The 17,141-nt window shown below is 69.7% G+C and overlaps 2 protein-coding genes across 6 annotated transcripts in view; one reads left to right on the top strand and one right to left on the bottom strand.

The window, feature by feature from the left end:
- The first annotated feature begins 2,372 nt into the window (after window positions 1–2,372).
- Window positions 2,373–10,555, top strand: REXO4 (RNA exonuclease 4). Of its 5 annotated transcripts, none has more exons than XR_011382816.2 (8): window positions 2,375–2,779; window positions 3,699–3,919; window positions 4,569–4,706; window positions 4,789–4,982; window positions 5,911–5,999; window positions 6,333–6,407; window positions 7,123–7,244; window positions 10,007–10,555. XR_011382816.2 is itself a non-coding variant. In XM_070058555.2 (8 exons), exons 1-7 carry the CDS (start codon window positions 2,582–2,584, stop codon window positions 7,199–7,201), a joined length of 984 nt encoding a protein of 327 aa, XP_069914656.2. In that variant the 5' UTR covers window positions 2,375–2,581; the 3' UTR covers window positions 7,202–7,244; window positions 10,007–10,555. The 5 variants fall into 5 exon arrangements, 3 of the variants coding, with proteins under 3 accessions (XP_089178335.1, XP_069914656.2, XP_069914647.2); XM_070058555.2 differs by having other exon boundaries at window positions 6,333–6,397; XR_011382817.2 differs by having other exon boundaries at window positions 2,377–2,779; window positions 6,333–6,397; window positions 7,170–7,244.
- The window catches only part of STKLD1 (serine/threonine kinase like domain containing 1), a 21,978-nt gene continuing 14,990 nt past the window's right edge, over window positions 10,154–17,141 (bottom strand). The window contains exons 11-19 of the mRNA XM_089322217.1: window positions 16,595–16,678; window positions 14,977–15,093; window positions 14,216–14,356; window positions 13,396–13,536; window positions 12,899–13,027; window positions 12,702–12,830; window positions 11,512–11,652; window positions 11,298–11,377; window positions 10,154–10,945 (exon numbers count right to left, since the gene is read on the bottom strand). Coding sequence (XP_089178343.1) covers window positions 10,814–10,945; window positions 11,298–11,377; window positions 11,512–11,652; window positions 12,702–12,830; window positions 12,899–13,027; window positions 13,396–13,536; window positions 14,216–14,356; window positions 14,977–15,093; window positions 16,595–16,678 — 1,094 coding nt within the window. The 3' untranslated portion in view covers window positions 10,154–10,813. The remainder of the gene's footprint in view (window positions 10,946–11,297; window positions 11,378–11,511; window positions 11,653–12,701; window positions 12,831–12,898; window positions 13,028–13,395; window positions 13,537–14,215; window positions 14,357–14,976; window positions 15,094–16,594; window positions 16,679–17,141) is intronic.

Here is a 17,141-nt window from a genome sequence, read left to right as displayed (position 1 = left end):
ATATAAATCAGACTGCATCACCCCCCGTTTTAAAACAAATGCTGGCTGCCTTTTGCTCCTGGAACAACACGCACACATTCCAGCAGCTTCTATGTCTCTGTGGTCCGGGCTCTGCCTGTTACCGGAGAAGGGCAGGGTTCTTGTCTTCGCGCAAGAAAGAATCCAGGCGTGAGACAGAGAGTCGTGGGAGGTAAAATAGCAAAGTTTATTAGGGCAGGGACATCTGTAAGGACGGATGGGCCCCTCTCCAGACAGGACCCGAGAGAGAGCGCCCAGTTGCTCGGACTGGGGGAGGAGCGAGGCCACACGGCTGAGAGGAGAGAGTACACCTGGGCAGGCAGGCGGGCGGCTAGAGGCAGAGGGCTGAGCCGCCGTCCGGTTGCCTGGGGGTCTTTAAGGGGATGGGTCTTGTCTCCCCACCTCTGCTACTCCTGGAACGAAGGGCTTCTTGGATGTAAATATGAAAAAGTCCCGAGTGTCCCCTGAAGGTATCAGACGGGGGGGGGGGGGGGGACCAGGCTGGCGCAGCAGGGGCTGGGCTGCCCCTGGAAGGTTGTCAGGATGACTGAGATGCAGACGCTGGACCCAAATGTCTCCTTAGGCCTTTGTCACACACACAAGCTCCCATGTGACTTCCCACTAACATGCCCACGCCCCCACCTGAGTGGCCAACACATCCCCTGCGCTCAATCCCTCAAGCGCAAGCTGACTGCTCCCGTGACCCCTGACCTCACACTCACGTGACCCCTGACCTCACACTCACGTGCCAGCTCACAGGTCACCGAGGCCTCCGGAGGCTGTCCCCCCCCCCCCAGGTTTCAGGTTTGGAAAATAAAAATAAAAATCGCCCAGGTAAGTTAGCATTTCAGATAAACAAGACAAAAAAGGTAGGACTCAGCTCTTCCAAATACCGCATGGGACACACAGGGGAATCTGTCTGCTGTCCCTGAACGGGGCCCTCTGCGCTTTGGCTCCCCCCATCCCTGGGTTCCCTCACCGGGGCACTCCCGTGTGGGCGGAGCTTCTGAGGCCCCGCCCACACACAGGTGCAAACCAGCCGGGCTGTTGACCCCGGTGTCAGCCCATGGGCGGGATAGGTTCTGGGCCTCCAAGAAAGAATGACAGGTGAGACACAGGTGCTGAGCAAGGCAGCAAGGCTCAGCGGGCCGGGCACGGGTCGGAGCGGACGGACAGCTGTCTGGACAGGCTCTGAGCGGGAGCGCCGGTCACTCGGAGAGAACGCACCTGGCAGGCCAGCGGGCGGCTCAGGACAGAGCTGAGAGCCCAGCGCCGTCTGCGCTCAGCCCCGGGCTGGGGTGGGCTGGGGTGGGGGTCGGGGTCCAGTTCTTTCTCCTCCCTGCCCCCTTCTCCTGGACAAAGGGTTTGCTGGGGGCGCATTAGGTGAATCCCTCCAGGGCCCACCGCTCGGTGCTGTCAGACCCGGGAGCCCAGCTGGCGCCGGCGCCCGTGTCGCCAGGCTGGGAAACCCAGGGGTGCTGAGCAGAGCACTCGGGGGCGGGGGGCCACTGAGACCAGTATGGGGTGCGGGCGCTCCCAGGGGAGCTTCTGAGGCGGTTCCACTCTTGTGTTTCTTAGTGCCCCACTCCGCCATACAGGCTAATTTATTTAAAAACTTATTTATTTGGAAGAGCTGCATGGGGGGGACGGAAGGGGCGGGGATCCCTCCCCAGATGGACCCCTCGGCTGGCCAGGGCTGGGCCAGGCCGGAGCAGCAGCTCCATCCGGGTCTCCCACAGGTGCAGGGGCCCAGCCCCTGGGTCACCTGCTGCTCTCCCGGGCCACAGCAAGGAGCTGGACCGGAAGTGGGCAGCCACGGGCGCCGGCCCCGCGCGAGGGCTGATTTCTAACTTCCTAACAGGTGCTGTGGGCGCCGACGCTGCGAGAACTGTGGTGACGTCACCAAAACCACACACACTCATCTTCTGATGATAGACGCGCTTTCCCGGTAATGGCGCCGCACGGCTCGGGGCACCCGAGGCCCAGGCCTCGCGCCGGCCGCGGCTCCCCACTGTGCAGAGAGAACAGAGGAACCCCGAGGCCCAGGCCGGCTCCCCACCGCGCGGCGAGGACAGAGGCACCCGAGGCCGGGCCCGCGCGAGGCCGCCCAGCGCCCCCTTCCGGCCGCCACGCCGCGGTGTTACACCGACAGCGGCCCCCCGGTCCCCTTCCGGTTTCGGCACTTCTCCTCCCCATCGGGATCTCCGTGGGACCCCGAGTTTACCCCACCACGCCCCTAGGTCGCTGACCCCGACGCCGCTCGCGAGGGCGGCCGTCCTGTTCCCGTCCGGGAGAACAGCTCCGTTCTGCTCCGGGCCGTGCGGAACCAAAAGCGGGGGCCCTGTTTCCGGTCGGTGGCAGAAAGACGAGCACTACGAGCGGCCGCAGTGCGCATGCTTGCGGCGCGTGCGGGGTCTCTCCGGGGTCGCCTCGGCGCTGCTGCGCGCGCGCCCGCGGCGGGTCTGTCGGGGCTGCGCTGGGCGGGCGCCCCCCGAGCGGGAGCCCCCCGGGCTGCGCGGCGGGGCCGGCGCTGCGGGTCTCGGCCGGCGAGGGCGGCGCCGTGATGGCGAAGGCCCAGGTCCCGGCCCGCGCGCGCGCCCCGAGCGTCCCCGCGGCCGAGGCCGTGCGGACGAGCAGGAAGAGGAGACGGCCTGGGAAGAACCCAGCGAAGGAGGGGAGTGGGGCCGCTGGGGGGGCTGTGCTGGTGCGGCCGCCGACGGCTCCGGAAGACTTTTCCCAAAACTGGAAGGCGCTGCAGGAGGTGAGCCGTGGGGGGCCCGCGCGGGCAGGGCTGAGGCCGGGCGGGGGCGGCGCGCGGGTGCTGTGGAGGCAGGGGTGAGGCTTGGCGGGGGGCGGTGTGCAGGTGCTGTCGAGGCAGGGGTGCGGCCCGACGGTGCGCGGGTGCTGTCGAGGCAGGGGTGAGGTCGGCGGCGGCTGCCGCGGGGCTCGGGGTCCGTGGGAGCCTGCCGTCTGTGGGTTCGACAGCAGCAGTCGCTAGCGCTGCAGGGGCGGCGAGCGGTGGCCGCACCGAGCAGGCAGGAGCCCCTGACACCCGCGTGGTCTCCTAGGGATTCTCGGCCTGGGGTGGGGGGGCGGGAGGGGCACCCGGGGCCGCTGGGCCCTCCCCCGGGAGGGAGTCAGGGAGCCTGAGGGAGGCGAGCCCCCCGCCATGCTCCGGCGGGGACCCGGCCTCACCCCTGCAGCGGCGGGCCCCGAGCCCCCAGGCGGTCGTGGCCGAGAACCCCGGCGGTGCCCGCGCCCCGGTTTCTCTCCGACGTTTGCCTTGGCCTCGGCAGGAAGACAGCTGGTGGGCGTGAGGTGCACGGTGCTGAGTGGAGCGTGGGCGCCCGCGCGCGCCGCCTGCCGGCTGTGGGTCCCGGGGCGGTGCCGGAGGGACCCTGGTTCTGGGGACGCCCGGAGCGCGGGGCTCGGTGCTGTCCCGGCTCCAGGCACCCCCGGTCTCGGGCGGGTGCCCCTCGGGCCTGGTGCTCTGTGGTCTCCGTCCCGGCAGGGACTCCGGGTGGGGTCGGATGGGGCAGGCGGGCAGGGAGGCGCGGGGGCGGGGCCGAGCCTCTGCCCAGGGCCAGGGCGGCCTTTTCCTCGGAGGGGCCAGCGTGGTCACGTGTCGTGTGTGGACTTGTGCGTGTGTGGTTTCCAACGGGAAATGTGTCGCCCACCAGATGCTGAGACGGAAACCGCAGGCCCCGGAGGAGCCTCTCCCTGCCCCTCGAGAGAGGTCCGGGAGGCCGCCTGAGGCCGCCCCCAACCCCGGTCCTGCAGGCCCCCCCACCGCGGCACAGCGCCCTGCCGGCGGCGTCAAGAGCGCAGACGGCGACCTTTCTCCAAGACGCAAGAAGCGGAAAGCTAAGGAAGCCGCCCCGGCCCCGGCCCCGCCCACGGAGTGAGTACTGGTGCGGCTGTGCCCGTCGTGGCTGGGGACACGGGCACAGCGTCCGCGCCACGGGCACTGCAGCCGGAGACAGCCCTGGCGCTGCACCTGCCCCGTGTACCGCGCACGGCCGCAGGGCGGCGTCTCCACGGCGCGCCTGGCTGCTCCCGCCCCGTTGTGTTTCCCACCAGCGGCAGGCGGAGCAGAGCTCGGCTCTCCGTGGGCGCGGGAAGCGCTTGTGGTGGGAAACCTGTTCCGGGTCCCCCCGGCGGGGTGGTGGGGCAGGCTCCTGACAGCCGTGGTGTCGCGGGAGGGGGTGAGAGGCGGCGAGCCGGCCCGGCGCCTGGTGACTGCACACTGTAACTCTGCGGTGGCCGCTGGGGGACAGGAGCGCTGGGCGAGGGGCCCCTTCCCTGCTCCGGGACAGCTTTCCTAGGAAGCCCGGGAGTTGGTGTCGCCCGGCACAAGCTTTGTACGCGCCGGAGGACGCGGCCGTCCGCTGGGTGTCATGGGAGCCTGTTGCTCCTGTGACGGGGCGGGCTCTGTCCCTGTCGTCGGTCGTACGCGGTTCCCGGGTCTGAAGGAGCCACGGAAGCGGGGTCTCCGGGATCCCCCCGCCCGCCCACCTGCCCGCGGTCAGCCCGCTGTCGTCTGCCTGCAGGGAGGACATCTGGTTCGACGACGTGGACCCGGAAGACATCGAGGCCGCCGTGGGCCCAGAGGCAGCCAGGATAGCCAGGGAGCGGCTGGGGCGGAAGCCGAGCGGCATCACCCTGGTGAAGGAGCAGGCCTTCGGCGGGTACGCGGCTCGGGGCGGCCGCCGGGGCCCGGTGCCCGGGGCTCCCGGCGCGGGCTGACCCGGGCCCTGGTTCCCTCTGCAGCCTGACGAGAGCCTTGGCCATGGACTGTGAGATGGTGGGAGTGGGCCCCAAGGGGGGAGAGAGCATCGTCGCCCGCGTGTCCATCGTGAACCAGTACGGCAAGTGCGTCTACGACAAGTTCGTCAAGCCCACCGAACCCGTGACCGACTACAGGACCGCCGTCAGCGGAGTCCGGCCCGAGAACCTGAAGCAGGGTACGGCGCCCGCCGCACTCCCCTCTGTTCTGGAGCCCTCCGCAGCCTGGGCACCGGTTAGCGCGCCGTGGCCGTCACCGGTTAGCGCGCCCCTGGCCAGCATCATGCAGCTCCGCGGGCGCGCTGGGTGTCTCGTGTCCGTTTGTGTCGGCTTCAGCGCCTCCTGCCCGTCCACCCTGAGACCTCAGGTGGTTTGTGCTGGGGACCAGGAGGGGTTGGGAGGGGCCCGAGTCCTGGGGTCTTCGGGTCCCTTGTGAGGCCCCTGGGCAGTCCAGGAAGGTGACAAGCAGTGGAGCCTTATCTGGTGAGGGTTCTGGAAGGTTCTCAGCTGTGGCATTGAGAAAAGGCCGGAAGCTGGGAAGGCGTGTCGGGAGGCCTGGGACAAGGAGGTGGCCGTCAGGTGGGGTCCGAGCCTGGACGCTGCCGCGGCTGAGTCTGGTGTGAGCTCCTGGGCTCGAGGCCTGGTGAGGGCTCTCCTGTCTCCACCGCTTGCCCCACGTCCCCGTTGCCTCTGCTGTGCCTTAGCACGGCCAGGCCGGCGCTGCGCCCTGTGCGGTGGCCGGCCAGCAGCTCCGGGTTGTAGCCGGGAGGCTTGTCCTGCTGGGTCAGCCAGAGGCAGGCCGAGTCGCGTGGTGGGGGAGGGTGGCTGGAGCCCCTGCCGGGGGCCTGGGCCTGGGCCAGCGCGTCGCCCACCCTCTGGCGGGAGCCAGGCTTGCTTTGTTTTCGTCTGGGAAGTCGTGGCCGTGAGCCCTGGCTTTGGCTTTGCGTCACCGGGTTGAGCGGTCACGGCTGCTCTGCCCGCGGCCCCTGTGAGCCGGGCCCCCCAGGCCTGGCGGGGTTCGCAGGGGGGCCTCCGCCCGTGGGGGGTCAGGTCTCAGGGCGTGGCGGCGACGAGCGCCCTCACAGCTGCGGTTTCTCCTCCACTCAGGAGCGGCGCTGGAAGCCGTGCGGAAGGAAGTGGCCGGGCTCCTGCACGGCAGGATTCTTGTGGGGCACGCGCTGCACAACGACCTAAAGGTGCGCCGTCGGGGGGGGGGGGCCCTGTGACCCCGAGCCCCTCGCTGTGCTGCAGCCGCCCCGTGAGGCCCGGGGCCGGGCGGCCAGGCCCTGCCTGAGGGCCGCGGTGGGCACTGGGGCCGGGTCCCCACACGAGCCTTCTCGGTGCTGGCAGCTGCCCTCGGCTCGAGCCCGGCCTGTGTCCAGTGCACTGCAGCCCCGTCTCTGGGCAGCCCCTGGTCTTCCCAGAGCGGGCGCAGATGCAGGCCACGCCGTGTGTGAGAGGGACTGCGTTCCCTGTAAGAGGGTCCCGCGGCTACAAACCAGGAGCGAGATCCGTCATTCGTGTTCTAGGTACTGTTTCTTGATCACCCAAAAAAGAAGATCCGAGACACCCAGAAGTACAAGCCGTTCCGGAGGCAAGTGAAGGTACCAGTGGGCGTGACCCGCAGCGACCGCTGGCTCCGGGCCCGCGGCTGGCTCCGGGCTGAAGGGCTCGTGTCTGGCTTTCCCTTTAACTAGAGAGACTTGAGAGGAGGGCGGTGCATGTGTTGGGGGCAGGGAGGGTGGAAGGCCAGCTCTGGCCTCTCCTTACTCCTGGGGAGGTGTCACAGCCCGGGTGGCACGGTGCTGCCGTGAAGGGCACAGGGGTCGCTTGGGTGAGGTGCCCCTGCCTGGACAGAGCGGACGGCCGGGGGCTTGAGGGCTGCAGTCCCCCGCCTGGACAGAGCGGACGGCCGGGGGCTGAGGGCTGCACTGTCCCCCGCCTGGACAGAGCGGACTGCCGGGGCTGAGGGCTGCACTGTCCCCCGCCTGGACAGAGCGGACGGCCGGGGGCTGAGGGCTGCACTGTCCCCCGCCTGGACAGAGCGGACTGCCGGGGCTGAGGGCTGCACTGTCCCCCGCCTGGACAGAGTGGACGGCCGGGGCTGAGGGCTGCACTGTCCCCCGCCTGGACAGAGTGGACGGCCGGGGCTGAGGGTTGCACTGTCCCCCGCCTGGGCAGAGCGGACGGCCGGGGCTGAGGGCTGCACTGTCCCCCGCCTGGACAGAGCGGACTGCCGGGGCTGAGGGCTGCACTGTCCCCCGCCTGGGCAGAGTGGACGGCCGGGGCTGAGGGTTGCACTGTCCCCTGCCTGGACAGAGTGGACGGCCGGGGGCTGAGGGTTGCACTGTCCCCCGCCTGGACAGAGTGGACGGCCGTCGCTGAAGCTGCTGTCTGAGAAGATTCTGGGGCTCAGAGTCCAGCAGGCGGAGCACTGTTCGGTAAGAGCCCTCGGCACGCGGGCGTCACTGACCACGTGACCCAGGTGTGTGTCCTGCCCGCAGACACGGGGGAGGTGGGGTCCATGCAGCTCCTGCTTTCGGACAACCGATGGTCCCAACACAGACGGGACACGGAGCAGATGGAAGAATGCTGCTTAAACTGTTCTCGTTTGAGGAGTTAGCACAGCCGAGGGGCGGCACCCGGGCTGTGGCCTGCCCCCCCCATCTGCATTAGCACCCGGGCTGTGGCCTGGCCCCCCATCTGCATTAGCACCCGGGCTGTGGCCTGGCCCCCCATCTGCATTAGCATCAGGGCTGTGGCCTGGCCCCCCATCTGCATTAGCACCCGGGCTGTGGCCTGGCCCCCGTCTGCATTAGCACCCAGGGCTGTGGCCTGGCCCCCGTCTGCATTAGCACCCAGGGCTGTGGCCTGGCCCCCCATCTGCATTAGCACCCAGGGCTGTGGCCTGGCCCCCCATCTGCATTAGCACCCAGGGCTGTGGCCTGGCCCCCCATCTGCATTAGCACCCAGGGCTGTGGCCTGGCCCCCCCCCATCTGCATTAGCACCCGGGCTGTGGCCTGGCCCCCGTCTGCATTAGCACCCGGGCTGTGGCCTGGCCCCCGTCTGCATTAGCACCCAGGGCTGTGGCCTGGCCCCCATCTGCATTAGCACCCAGGGCTGTGGCCTGGCCCCCATCTGCATTAGCACCCAGGGCTGTGGCCTGGCCCCCGTCTGCCGCGGCGGCACCCAGGACTGTGGCCTGGCCCCCCCCCATCTGCATTAGCACCTGGGCTGTGGCCTGCCCCCCCCATCTGCATTAGCACCAGGGCTGTGGCCTGGCCCCCCCCGTCTGCATTAGCACCCAGGGCTGTGGCCTGGCCCCCCCCATCTGCATTAGCACCCGGGCTGTGGCCTGCCCCCCCCATATCTGCATTAGCACCCGGGCTGTGGCCTGGCCCCCCCCATCTGCATTAGCACCCAGGGCTGTGGCCTGCCCCCCCCATATCTGCATTAGCACCCGGGCTGTGGCCTGGCCCCCCATCTGCATTAGCACCCAGGGCTGTGGCCTGGCCCCTATCTGCATTAGCACCCAGGGCTGTGGCCTGGCCCCCCCCCATCTGCATTAGCACCCGGGCTGTGGCCTGGCCCCCGTCTGCATTAGCACCCGGGCTGTGGCCTGGCCCCCGTCTGCATTAGCACCCAGGGCTGTGGCCTGGCCCCCGTCTGCATTAGCACCCAGGGCTGTGGCCTGGCCCCCATCTGCATTAGCACCCAGGGCTGTGGCCTGGCCCCCGTCTGCCGCGGCGGCACCCAGGACTGTGGCCTGGCCCCCCCCCATCTGCATTAGCACCTGGGCTGTGGCCTGCCCCCCCCATCTGCATTAGCACCAGGGCTGTGGCCTGGCCCCCCCCGTCTGCATTAGCACCCAGGGCTGTGGCCTGGCCCCCCCCATCTGCATTAGCACCCGGGCTGTGGCCTGCCCCCCCCCATCTGCATTAGCACCCGGGCTGTGGCCTGCCCCCCCCATATCTGCATTAGCACCCGGGCTGTGGCCTGGCCCCCCCCATCTGCATTAGCACCCGGGCTGTGGCCTGCCCCCCCCATATCTGCATTAGCACCTGGGCTGTGGCCTGGCCCCCCCCATCTGCATTAGCACCCGGGCTGTGGCCTGCCCCCCCCATATCTGCATTAGCACCCGGGCTGTGGCCTGGCCCCCGTCTGCATTAGCACCCAGGGCTGTGGCCTGGCCCCCGTCTGCATTAGCACCCAGGGCTGTGGCCTGGCCCCCCATCTGCATTAGCACCCAGGGCTGTGGCCTGGCCCCCCATCTGCATTAGCACCCAGGGCTGTGGCCTGGCCCCCCCCCATCTGCATTAGCACCCGGGCTGTGGCCTGGCCCCCGTCTGCATTAGCACCCGGGCTGTGGCCTGGCCCCCGTCTGCATTAGCACCCAGGGCTGTGGCCTGGCCCCCGTCTGCATTAGCACCCAGGGCTGTGGCCTGGCCCCCATCTGCATTAGCACCCAGGGCTGTGGCCTGGCCCCCGTCTGCCGCGGCGGCACCCAGGACTGTGGCCTGGCCCCCCCCCCATCTGCATTAGCACCCGGGCTGTGGCCTGCCCCCCCCATATCTGCATTAGCACCTGGGCTGTGGCCTGGCCCCCCCCATCTGCATTAGCACCCGGGCTGTGGCCTGCCCCCCCCATATCTGCATTAGCACCTGGGCTGTGGCCTGGCCCCCCCCATCTGCATTAGCACCCGGGCTGTGGCCTGCCCCCCCCATATCTGCATTAGCACCCGGGCTGTGGCCTGCCCCCCCCATATCTGCATTAGCACCCGGGCTGTGGCCTGCCCCCCCATATCTGCATTAGCACCCGGGCTGTGGCCTGCCCCCCCATATCTGCATTAGCACCCAGGGCTGTGGCCTGGCCCCCCCGTCTGCATTAGCACCTGGGCTGTGGCCTGGCCGGCTAGTGCAGCGCCTGGCTTTGCTGTCGGCCCTGAGCCTAGCGCCCAGCACCGGGCTCTGAGGCTGCTCCGAGGCCACATGCGGTTCCTCCGAGGCCACGCGCGGTTCCTCCGAGTCAGTGGCTCTGTGCGCAGGCCTCTTGTCGGGTCCCCTGCTGTCAGTGCTGCTGGGTCTCACGGTCGCGTGTGCACCCCACCAGGCTGCGTGTCCCTAACTGGGGTGGTGGGAGGGGCGCGGGGCCCTGTCTAACCCGTGGGCCAGCGGGGACGGTCAGTGGTCTCGTGTCCCACAGATCCAGGACGCCCAGGTGGCGATGCGGCTCTACGTCATGGTGAAGAAGGAATGGGAGAGCCACGCCCGGGACCAGCGCCCCCGTGGGGCCGCTCCAAGGAACTGCAGCGAGGACGCCTAGCACTTTCCCCCAGGCTCAGCCAGGAGCGGGCATGGGGGCGGCACGGCACCCGTGGCCCTGTGCTGCCCTGGTCTGGGCTCGGCCTTGCTCTGAGGGGCCCCGTTTCCTCTGTGGCCGCAGGTGATGGACTTGGGGGACCCAGACTGGGGGTCGCCAGTCAGCAGCTGCAGGGCTGGGCTTGGCTGTGGCCACTGCATTTGAGAGACTGAGGGAGCGACCCTTCCTGCCCCGTTAACCACAGCTGGCCATGGCTGCCAGCACCCCGCACGGCGGGTGTGGGGCCCAGTTAACTCTGGGCTGACCGTGGCCTCGCGTGGGCTGGTCTGCAGATTCCCGGCTAGCCCAGCTGTGGGGGTCTCTGTGGGCAGCGGTCAGGAGTGGGTGGTTTTACGGACTCGTGAATAAAGCCACGGCCATGGCGACCCCCGAGGGTGTAGCACTGCACGTGTCCACTCGAAGTGGGGCTGCTGGGGGCGCCCCTCCCTCCCCTCGGGCAGAAGGTTCTGGAAGGGCCCCTGTGTCCGGACGGCTGCCCCTGGCTGACACCGCCTGTGGCCGGGGTGACTGAGGCCCCAGTAGCGGGCCTGGGGCCTTTATTGGTCGCTGGCGAGCGTGATCACAGGCTCCCTCCCCCACCCGAGGGAAGGCCACCTCCTCAGCGGCCCCAGTGGGGGGTGGGCAGGCCCCTCAGGGCCGGGGCAGGGGGCCCGTGAGGAGGCCGGAGGCCTGGGGGTGGTGCGGGCGCTCCTGCTCCTGGGGGCTGGGGAGCTCGGCCGCCTGCAGCCTGCTGAGCACCGCGTCTGCGTAGGAAACCAGCTCCTGGGGGGAGGGCTCCGTGTGGGCGGGGCGGGGTCCGTGTGGAGGGGGCGGCGGGCGTGTGGGCGGGGTGGGGTCCGTGTGGAGGGGGCGGCGGGCGTGTGGGCGGGGTGGGGTCCGTGTGGGCGCGGCGGCGGGCGTGTGGGCGGGGCGGGGTCCGTGTGGACCGGACGCTCTCCCCGGAAGGGTCTGAGGGTCCCCAGCGTTGGGCCGGGCCGTGGGGATGGAGTGGGCAGGCAGGAGAACTAAGAACTGCTGGAGGACAGGTCAGTTCCACGCCAGCCTCCCGTCCTGGCCTCGAGGCGGTGCACGGGCCTGGGGGCTCCGTCCTGGCCGAGGCCCTGCTGTCACTCACCAGGCTGGAGGAGAAGCGGCCCCGGATCTCCTGCGCCAGGGCCCCGATGCCGTTGGAGGTCAGCTCGGGCAGGATCTCCCCTGGGGGCAGAGGAGGTCCTGGGGGCGTCCGCGCTCACACCCCTCACCTAGGGCCCTCGGAGTCCGCGCAGGGGCGGGGAGTCCGGCGGGGCGGGGCTCAGTAGCGGGGAGTCCGGCGGGGGGCGGGTGCTCACGGTAGCGCGCCAGGTGCGCCAGCAGCATGCACAGGTTCTGCACCACGTCGGGGTCGTCCCTGTGCCGCTGGTAGAGGTCCCTGAGCAGCGCGAGCCCACTGCTGTGGTCCTCCAGCACCACCACCCGGAAGGCCGCCAGCTCTGCGGGGGGGGGGGGGGGGGCGTCTGTCCTGGGCTGGCGCCTGTGCGCAGTGCCTCATGGGGGACGGCGGAGCCAGTCCAGGGCCGAGTCGGGGTGAGACTGCAGGCCGGGCAGAGCCGACTCGCGTCCTGCTGACCCAGCCCCGCGCCCGGCGCCTTGGAAGGGACGAGACAGGGAGCTGTGTCGCCTCTTCCCTTCGGGGCGCTCAGTGCCGACCTCCGACCTCCGGCTTGGCCCAGCGCCAGGTCCGGGACGTCCCTCTGAGTGGGAGGCCTTCCTGCAGCTGAGTAACCCCGACCCTGCCAGCCTGCCCGCCAGGGACCACCTTACCGTGGGACCTGAGGCTGAGCCCGGGGTGCGTGGAGGCCAGGCAGCACCAGGAAGGGCCCTCGGAGCCGCGGCCCCTGCTCCGTAGCACAGAGGCTCAGACCACGGGGGGCGGCATTCCGTCCCGCTACCCGGGACATCTGCACCCCGTATGCGAGTGCCTGCTGGGAGTCCGGGGGTCCCTGCCGCCCACACGGGAGCCCTGGACGAGTTGGGTTCCTGGCTGTGGTAGGCATTGCTGAGTGAGCCAGTGGGCGGGGGAGCTCGCACTCTGCCTTTAAGGACCATTGGCTGCCGACCCCGACCCGGTTTGTCCCCGCTGGCAGGCATGGCCAGCCCCAGCCTCGTGTGCTGTGCCCCGGGTGTGGCCTGGCGCGTGGCTGCTGTGGCGGTGGGAAGCCCTTGGGGGTGCTGTGTGGGAACAGGAGCAGTCGACATCAGACCAGAAAGCGGGCTTGGGTACTCTGATGCCGGCACCGCGTGCCCGGGTGCCGGCTGAGGCCTGGCTCCCTGCCAGTGCACCCAAGTGCTGGGGCCCCTGCGCCCGTGGGAGACCAGGGTGGGGCTCCTGGCCCAGCTCTGGCCGTCGCAGATCTCCCTGTCTCCCCTATCACTGCCTTTCAAATAAATCTGTAAATTTTTTGTGTGTGTGACGTTGGGCTCGGTGTGGCAGCCGGCGGGTGTTTGATGGCGCGTGCCGGCCCCGCGGCCCCAGGCTCACCCGACACCTTGGCGAGGCCGGCCATCCCCCGGCAGGCGTTGTTGACCAGGAGGACCCTGTCCTGGCTCAGCCGGGTGCTCCGCAGGCACAGCGCCACCACCTCTTCAAACTGCTGCTCCTGTATGCAGCCTGCGGAGGGCAGAGCCGGTGCCAAGTGTCCCCGTGCCCCGCCCCTGCAGCCCCGGGCCACTGCTTACCCAGCAAGGAGAGCAGCCAGAAGACCCCACAGCCGGCCTCGGCCATGTCCACGTCCACGGGGTAGGCGGTCAGCACCTGGACGACCAGGCCCGGGATCTTCTCCAGAGGGGCCTTGTTCACGATGACGGCTGCAGCCGGAAAAGGACGGGGCACCTGGGCTCGGGGGAGGGCCTGCTGCACGTGCACCCCCTGCCCCCCACATCTGCATCCGGAGAGGGGCTGCCTGGGCCGGGCTGGGGTCTCGCACGGTGCTGGCCAGGTGCCCCGGGCTCGGTCCCTGGGCACTGCAGTGCCGAGGTGGAGCCTGGAGGCCCTGCGCAAGTCAGAATCGGGGCATCCAGCACCACGGCTGACCTGTGCTGGGGACCCCAGGACGTCTCCGCAGCTGGGCGGGGTCTGCCCTGCGCAGGACTCGCGCGGCCCTGCCTCTGCCACGGCGGCTGCCCTCTCCCATGGCTATCTCCACTGTGTGAGGAGGGGAGGCCCCGGCCCTCACCGTCCACCAGCAGGGCCCACAGCAGGCCCAGGCTGCTGACGCAGAGGTCCCTGTTCCCGGGGAAGCTGCTCAGCTGCTCGGCGACGTGCTCCAAGATGTGCTCAAACAGCCCCGCCTTCTGCAGCTCCTCCGAGGTCGACGCTGTGGACGGCCAAGTGAGGAGAAGGGCCCCTCCTCCAGGAAGCCTTCCTGGAGCACTGTCCCCCTCTGCTCTCCTTGGGCACCGCAGCCTCGTCTCACCTGCATCCCTGGGGCTGATTTCATGCCCACACAGACCCTACCCTGGGCCCGTCCATCTCCTGGGCCACCCATCCCATTCCTAGCCTGGCCCTCCTCTTGGGGCCACACCACAGGCCTGTGCCTCCCAGATACGAGCAGGACCGTGTCCCCAGGAGGGCAGTCTGGCATCCAGGTAGCCCAGTGGTTCAGGTTCCCACCGCGCCCAGTGCCCCCTTTCCCTCTGGAAACGGGTCCTGGTGTGTGTGACAGGCTCTCCAGGCCGTGGCCGGCCTCCGCCGCCGCCCTCGTGTCCCTGGGCCCTGTGGAGCCCCAGCTTCTTGTAGGGGAGAGCAGTGCCCCCTTGCCTGGCAGGCTGGGAGGGGAAGGCCGTGGCCTGGGCCCCGGTGACCCGCTCCTGCCCAGCGCTTGCCGGCTGGGGCTCTCGTAAGCAGGGCCTTTGCCCCCAGCCTCCCAGCAGGGGCACAGAGCGTGGAGCCGCTGTGCACACCCCGGGGGGAGACCAAACGGAGCTGCGTTGGGGAGGGAGCCGCAGCCGCCGGGGCTGAGCCTGGCGCTGGCTGGGCGTGGCCGGCAGGCTCACCCTGGCTGCAGATGACGGTGAGCAGGCTGTAGACCATCACCACCAGCTGCTGCGCCTCCCGGTGACTCCGCAGGATGCTCAGCAGGCTGGCGATCGTGCCGTTGTTCCACGGGGCCTCGGCCGACGCGTCCTGCGCCAGCGCTGTGCCGGGCACAGGACGGAGCCCGGGGTTAACCCGGAAGCTGGGACACCAGGGTAGACGGACAAGGCGCAGGGGGTCCCCCTCCCTGCCTGGGCCCGAGGGGGCGAGGACCAGGCAGGGACCCTGCCCGCTCGCCCCCGCCAGCCAGTGCCCGGTAGCAGGACTGCCGGCTCTTAATCCGCTCGTATGCCGCACTCGCTCTGAACACACGTGGGGGTGGACCCTCGGTGTCAAGCCAGAGTGGGCACGAAGCACTGTTGGTCTGGAAATCCCAGAGGATTCAGCCGTAACTATTGAGAGAAACTGGCGGCACCAAGCCCCGGGCGCTCAGCTCCCACCACTCCCGCGGGCAACGAGCGCCAAGCTGGCCCCTGCTGACCGCTGCTGGAGCACAGCGCACCCTCCCGAGGGTCACCCGGGACGCCCCGTGGTGTCCAGCTGCTGCTTTCGTGCTGGGAGCCGGCCGCAGTGGCGGGGCTGTCCAGGGCCGTGGAGCAGACAAAGGCCGGCCCCGAGTGGGACCCGCGGCCCTGGGCCCCGTCATCCCTGGGGGGGAGGGGTCGGAGGGGCCCAGCAGGGCGCAGCCTCGGGGCGGGGGCGGGGGCGGGGCGGCACCCACCCTGGCCCAGGATGCGCAGCAGCAGGGAGCAGCCGCATAGCTGCACGTCCAGGAGCCGCTCGTGCTGCCTCATGGTGGTGATCACCACCTCCACCAGCTCCATGGGCCACGGCACACCTGCGGGCAGACCGGGCCAGGCAGGCAGAGGCTTCTGGGAGTGAAAGGAGGGTGGAGGCGGGCGCTGAGCTGCCCGGTGGTCGGGCTCTGGCTGCGCTCTGCCCTGGGCCTCGACAGCTCGGCGAGGTCCGGTTCCCAGTCACACCTGGAGCGACAGGTGAGGAAGGCCGGGACCCAGGATGGGGCATTTGCTCTGTCCCCGGAGCCTGTGGCTGGGCCTGCCTTGGCGTGGACACGTGGGAGTGCCACGCAGCCCTCTGGGCCGGGGGCCACACCCTGGAGCGGCCAGAGGCAGCGGCCAGCCGTGGAGCCCGTCTCACACTGCTGCGTCCCCTCCCGGCTGTCCTCATGGGAAGAGCGAGGGTCGCACACACTCATTGCCGGCTGGTGGGGGACGCCGAGGACAGAAGTGCTGGCCCCACTTCCAGGGCAGCCTGTCTGAGGCTGGCGTGGCCCCGGGTGGTGGAAAAGCCCGGCGCTGAGCAAGGGGCCCCAAGTCCCCCGCAGCTCGCTCGGGGAGGGGGAGCCCCTGGCCCCTGGACTCCGTCTTGGCCGTGTCTCAGCTACACAAGGAGGGGAGAGGCTGATGGCCGATGGCCAGCATGAGCATCCCCGGCCTCACTAGGGGCCATGGCTGGGCCTCCCTGATCTCTGATGGCAGCCACTGGGGCAGCCACAGGGGACCCTTAGTCCACAAATGGATGGGTGGATGATGGACAGATAAGAGCTGAATGGATTAAATGGAGGGATGGATGGATGATGGTGGAGGGATGGACGGATGACAGGTGGATAGAGGGATGGACGGATGACAGGTGGATAGAGGGATGGACGGATGACAGGTGGACGGAGGGATGGACATGGACGGATGACAGGTGGACAGAGGGATGGACGGATGACAGGTGGACAGAGGGATGGACAGATGACAGGTGGACGGAGGGATGGACAGATAACAGGTGGATGGAGGGATGGACAGATGACAGGTGGACGAGGGATGGACGGATGATGGTGGTGGAGGGATGGACGGATGACGGATGACCCTCTCTCCCCGTGGAGCCAGGAAACCCAGGAGCTTTGCTGTCCAAGCCAGGGCGGGGCAGAGAAAGCCCCAAGGAGGACTGGGCGGCGCTGGGGGCCCCAGGTCTGGCCCCAGCAGCAGCTGGGGAAGGGGAGGGGCTGTGGTCTACCTGGTGGGGGAGAGGAGGGGGCTGAGGTCTACCTGGTGGGGAGGGGGAGGAGCTGGGGTCTACCTGGTGGGGAAGAGGAGGGGGCTGTGGTCTACCTGGTGGGGAGGGGGAGGGGCTGGGGTCTACCTGGTGGGGAGGGGGAGGGGCTGGGGTCTACCTGGTGGGGAGGGGGAGGGGCTGGGTCTACCTGGTGGGGAGGGGGAGGGGCTGGGGTCTACCTGGTGGGGAGGGGGAGGGGCTGGGGTCTACCTGGTGGGGAGGGGGTGGGGGAGGGGCTGGGGTCTGCCTGGTGGGGAGGGGGAGGGGCTGGGGTCTACCGAGCTCATCTTCCCGCATCGTCAAAAGCCTCTGTAAGCTTCTGAGCTGGACCTCCGGCCGGGAGGAGAAGTGCTGCATGACCTCTGCGGGGGGGGGGGGGGGGGGAGTGCTGCATGACCTCTGCGGGGGGGGGAGGAGAAGTGCTGCATGACCTCTGCGGGGGGGGGGGGCGGGAGGAGAAGTGCTGCATGACCTCTGCGGGGGGGGGGGGCGGGAGGAGAAGTGCTGCATGACCTCTGCGGGGGGGGGGGGCGGGAGGAGAAGTGCTGCATGACCTCTGCGGGGGGGGGAGGAGAAGTGCTGCATGACCTCTGCGGGTGGGGGGGGAGAAGTGCTGCATGACCTCTGCGGGGGCAGCGGGGGGGGGCTGGAGAGGTGCTGCATGACCTCTGCGGGGGGGCAGCGTGGGGGGGGGCTGGAGAGGTGCTGCATGACCTCTGCGGGGGGGGGGCAGCGTGGGGGGCGTGGCCTCCCCGGGCCAGACCGCCAGGCCGCGAGGGGGCGCTCTTCCTGTCCCCACCGAGCAGGCGAGGCCACTGCGGCCAG

The sequence above is a fragment of the Oryctolagus cuniculus genome, chromosome 1 (assembly GCF_051225735.1).
Source record: "Oryctolagus cuniculus isolate XC-2025 breed Fujian yellow rabbit chromosome 1, ASM5122573v1, whole genome shotgun sequence".
Classification (NCBI taxonomy): domain Eukaryota; kingdom Metazoa; phylum Chordata; class Mammalia; order Lagomorpha; family Leporidae; genus Oryctolagus; species Oryctolagus cuniculus.
The sequence above is the reverse complement of the archived record's forward strand: the minus strand, read 5'-3'. Positions and strand labels throughout refer to the sequence as shown.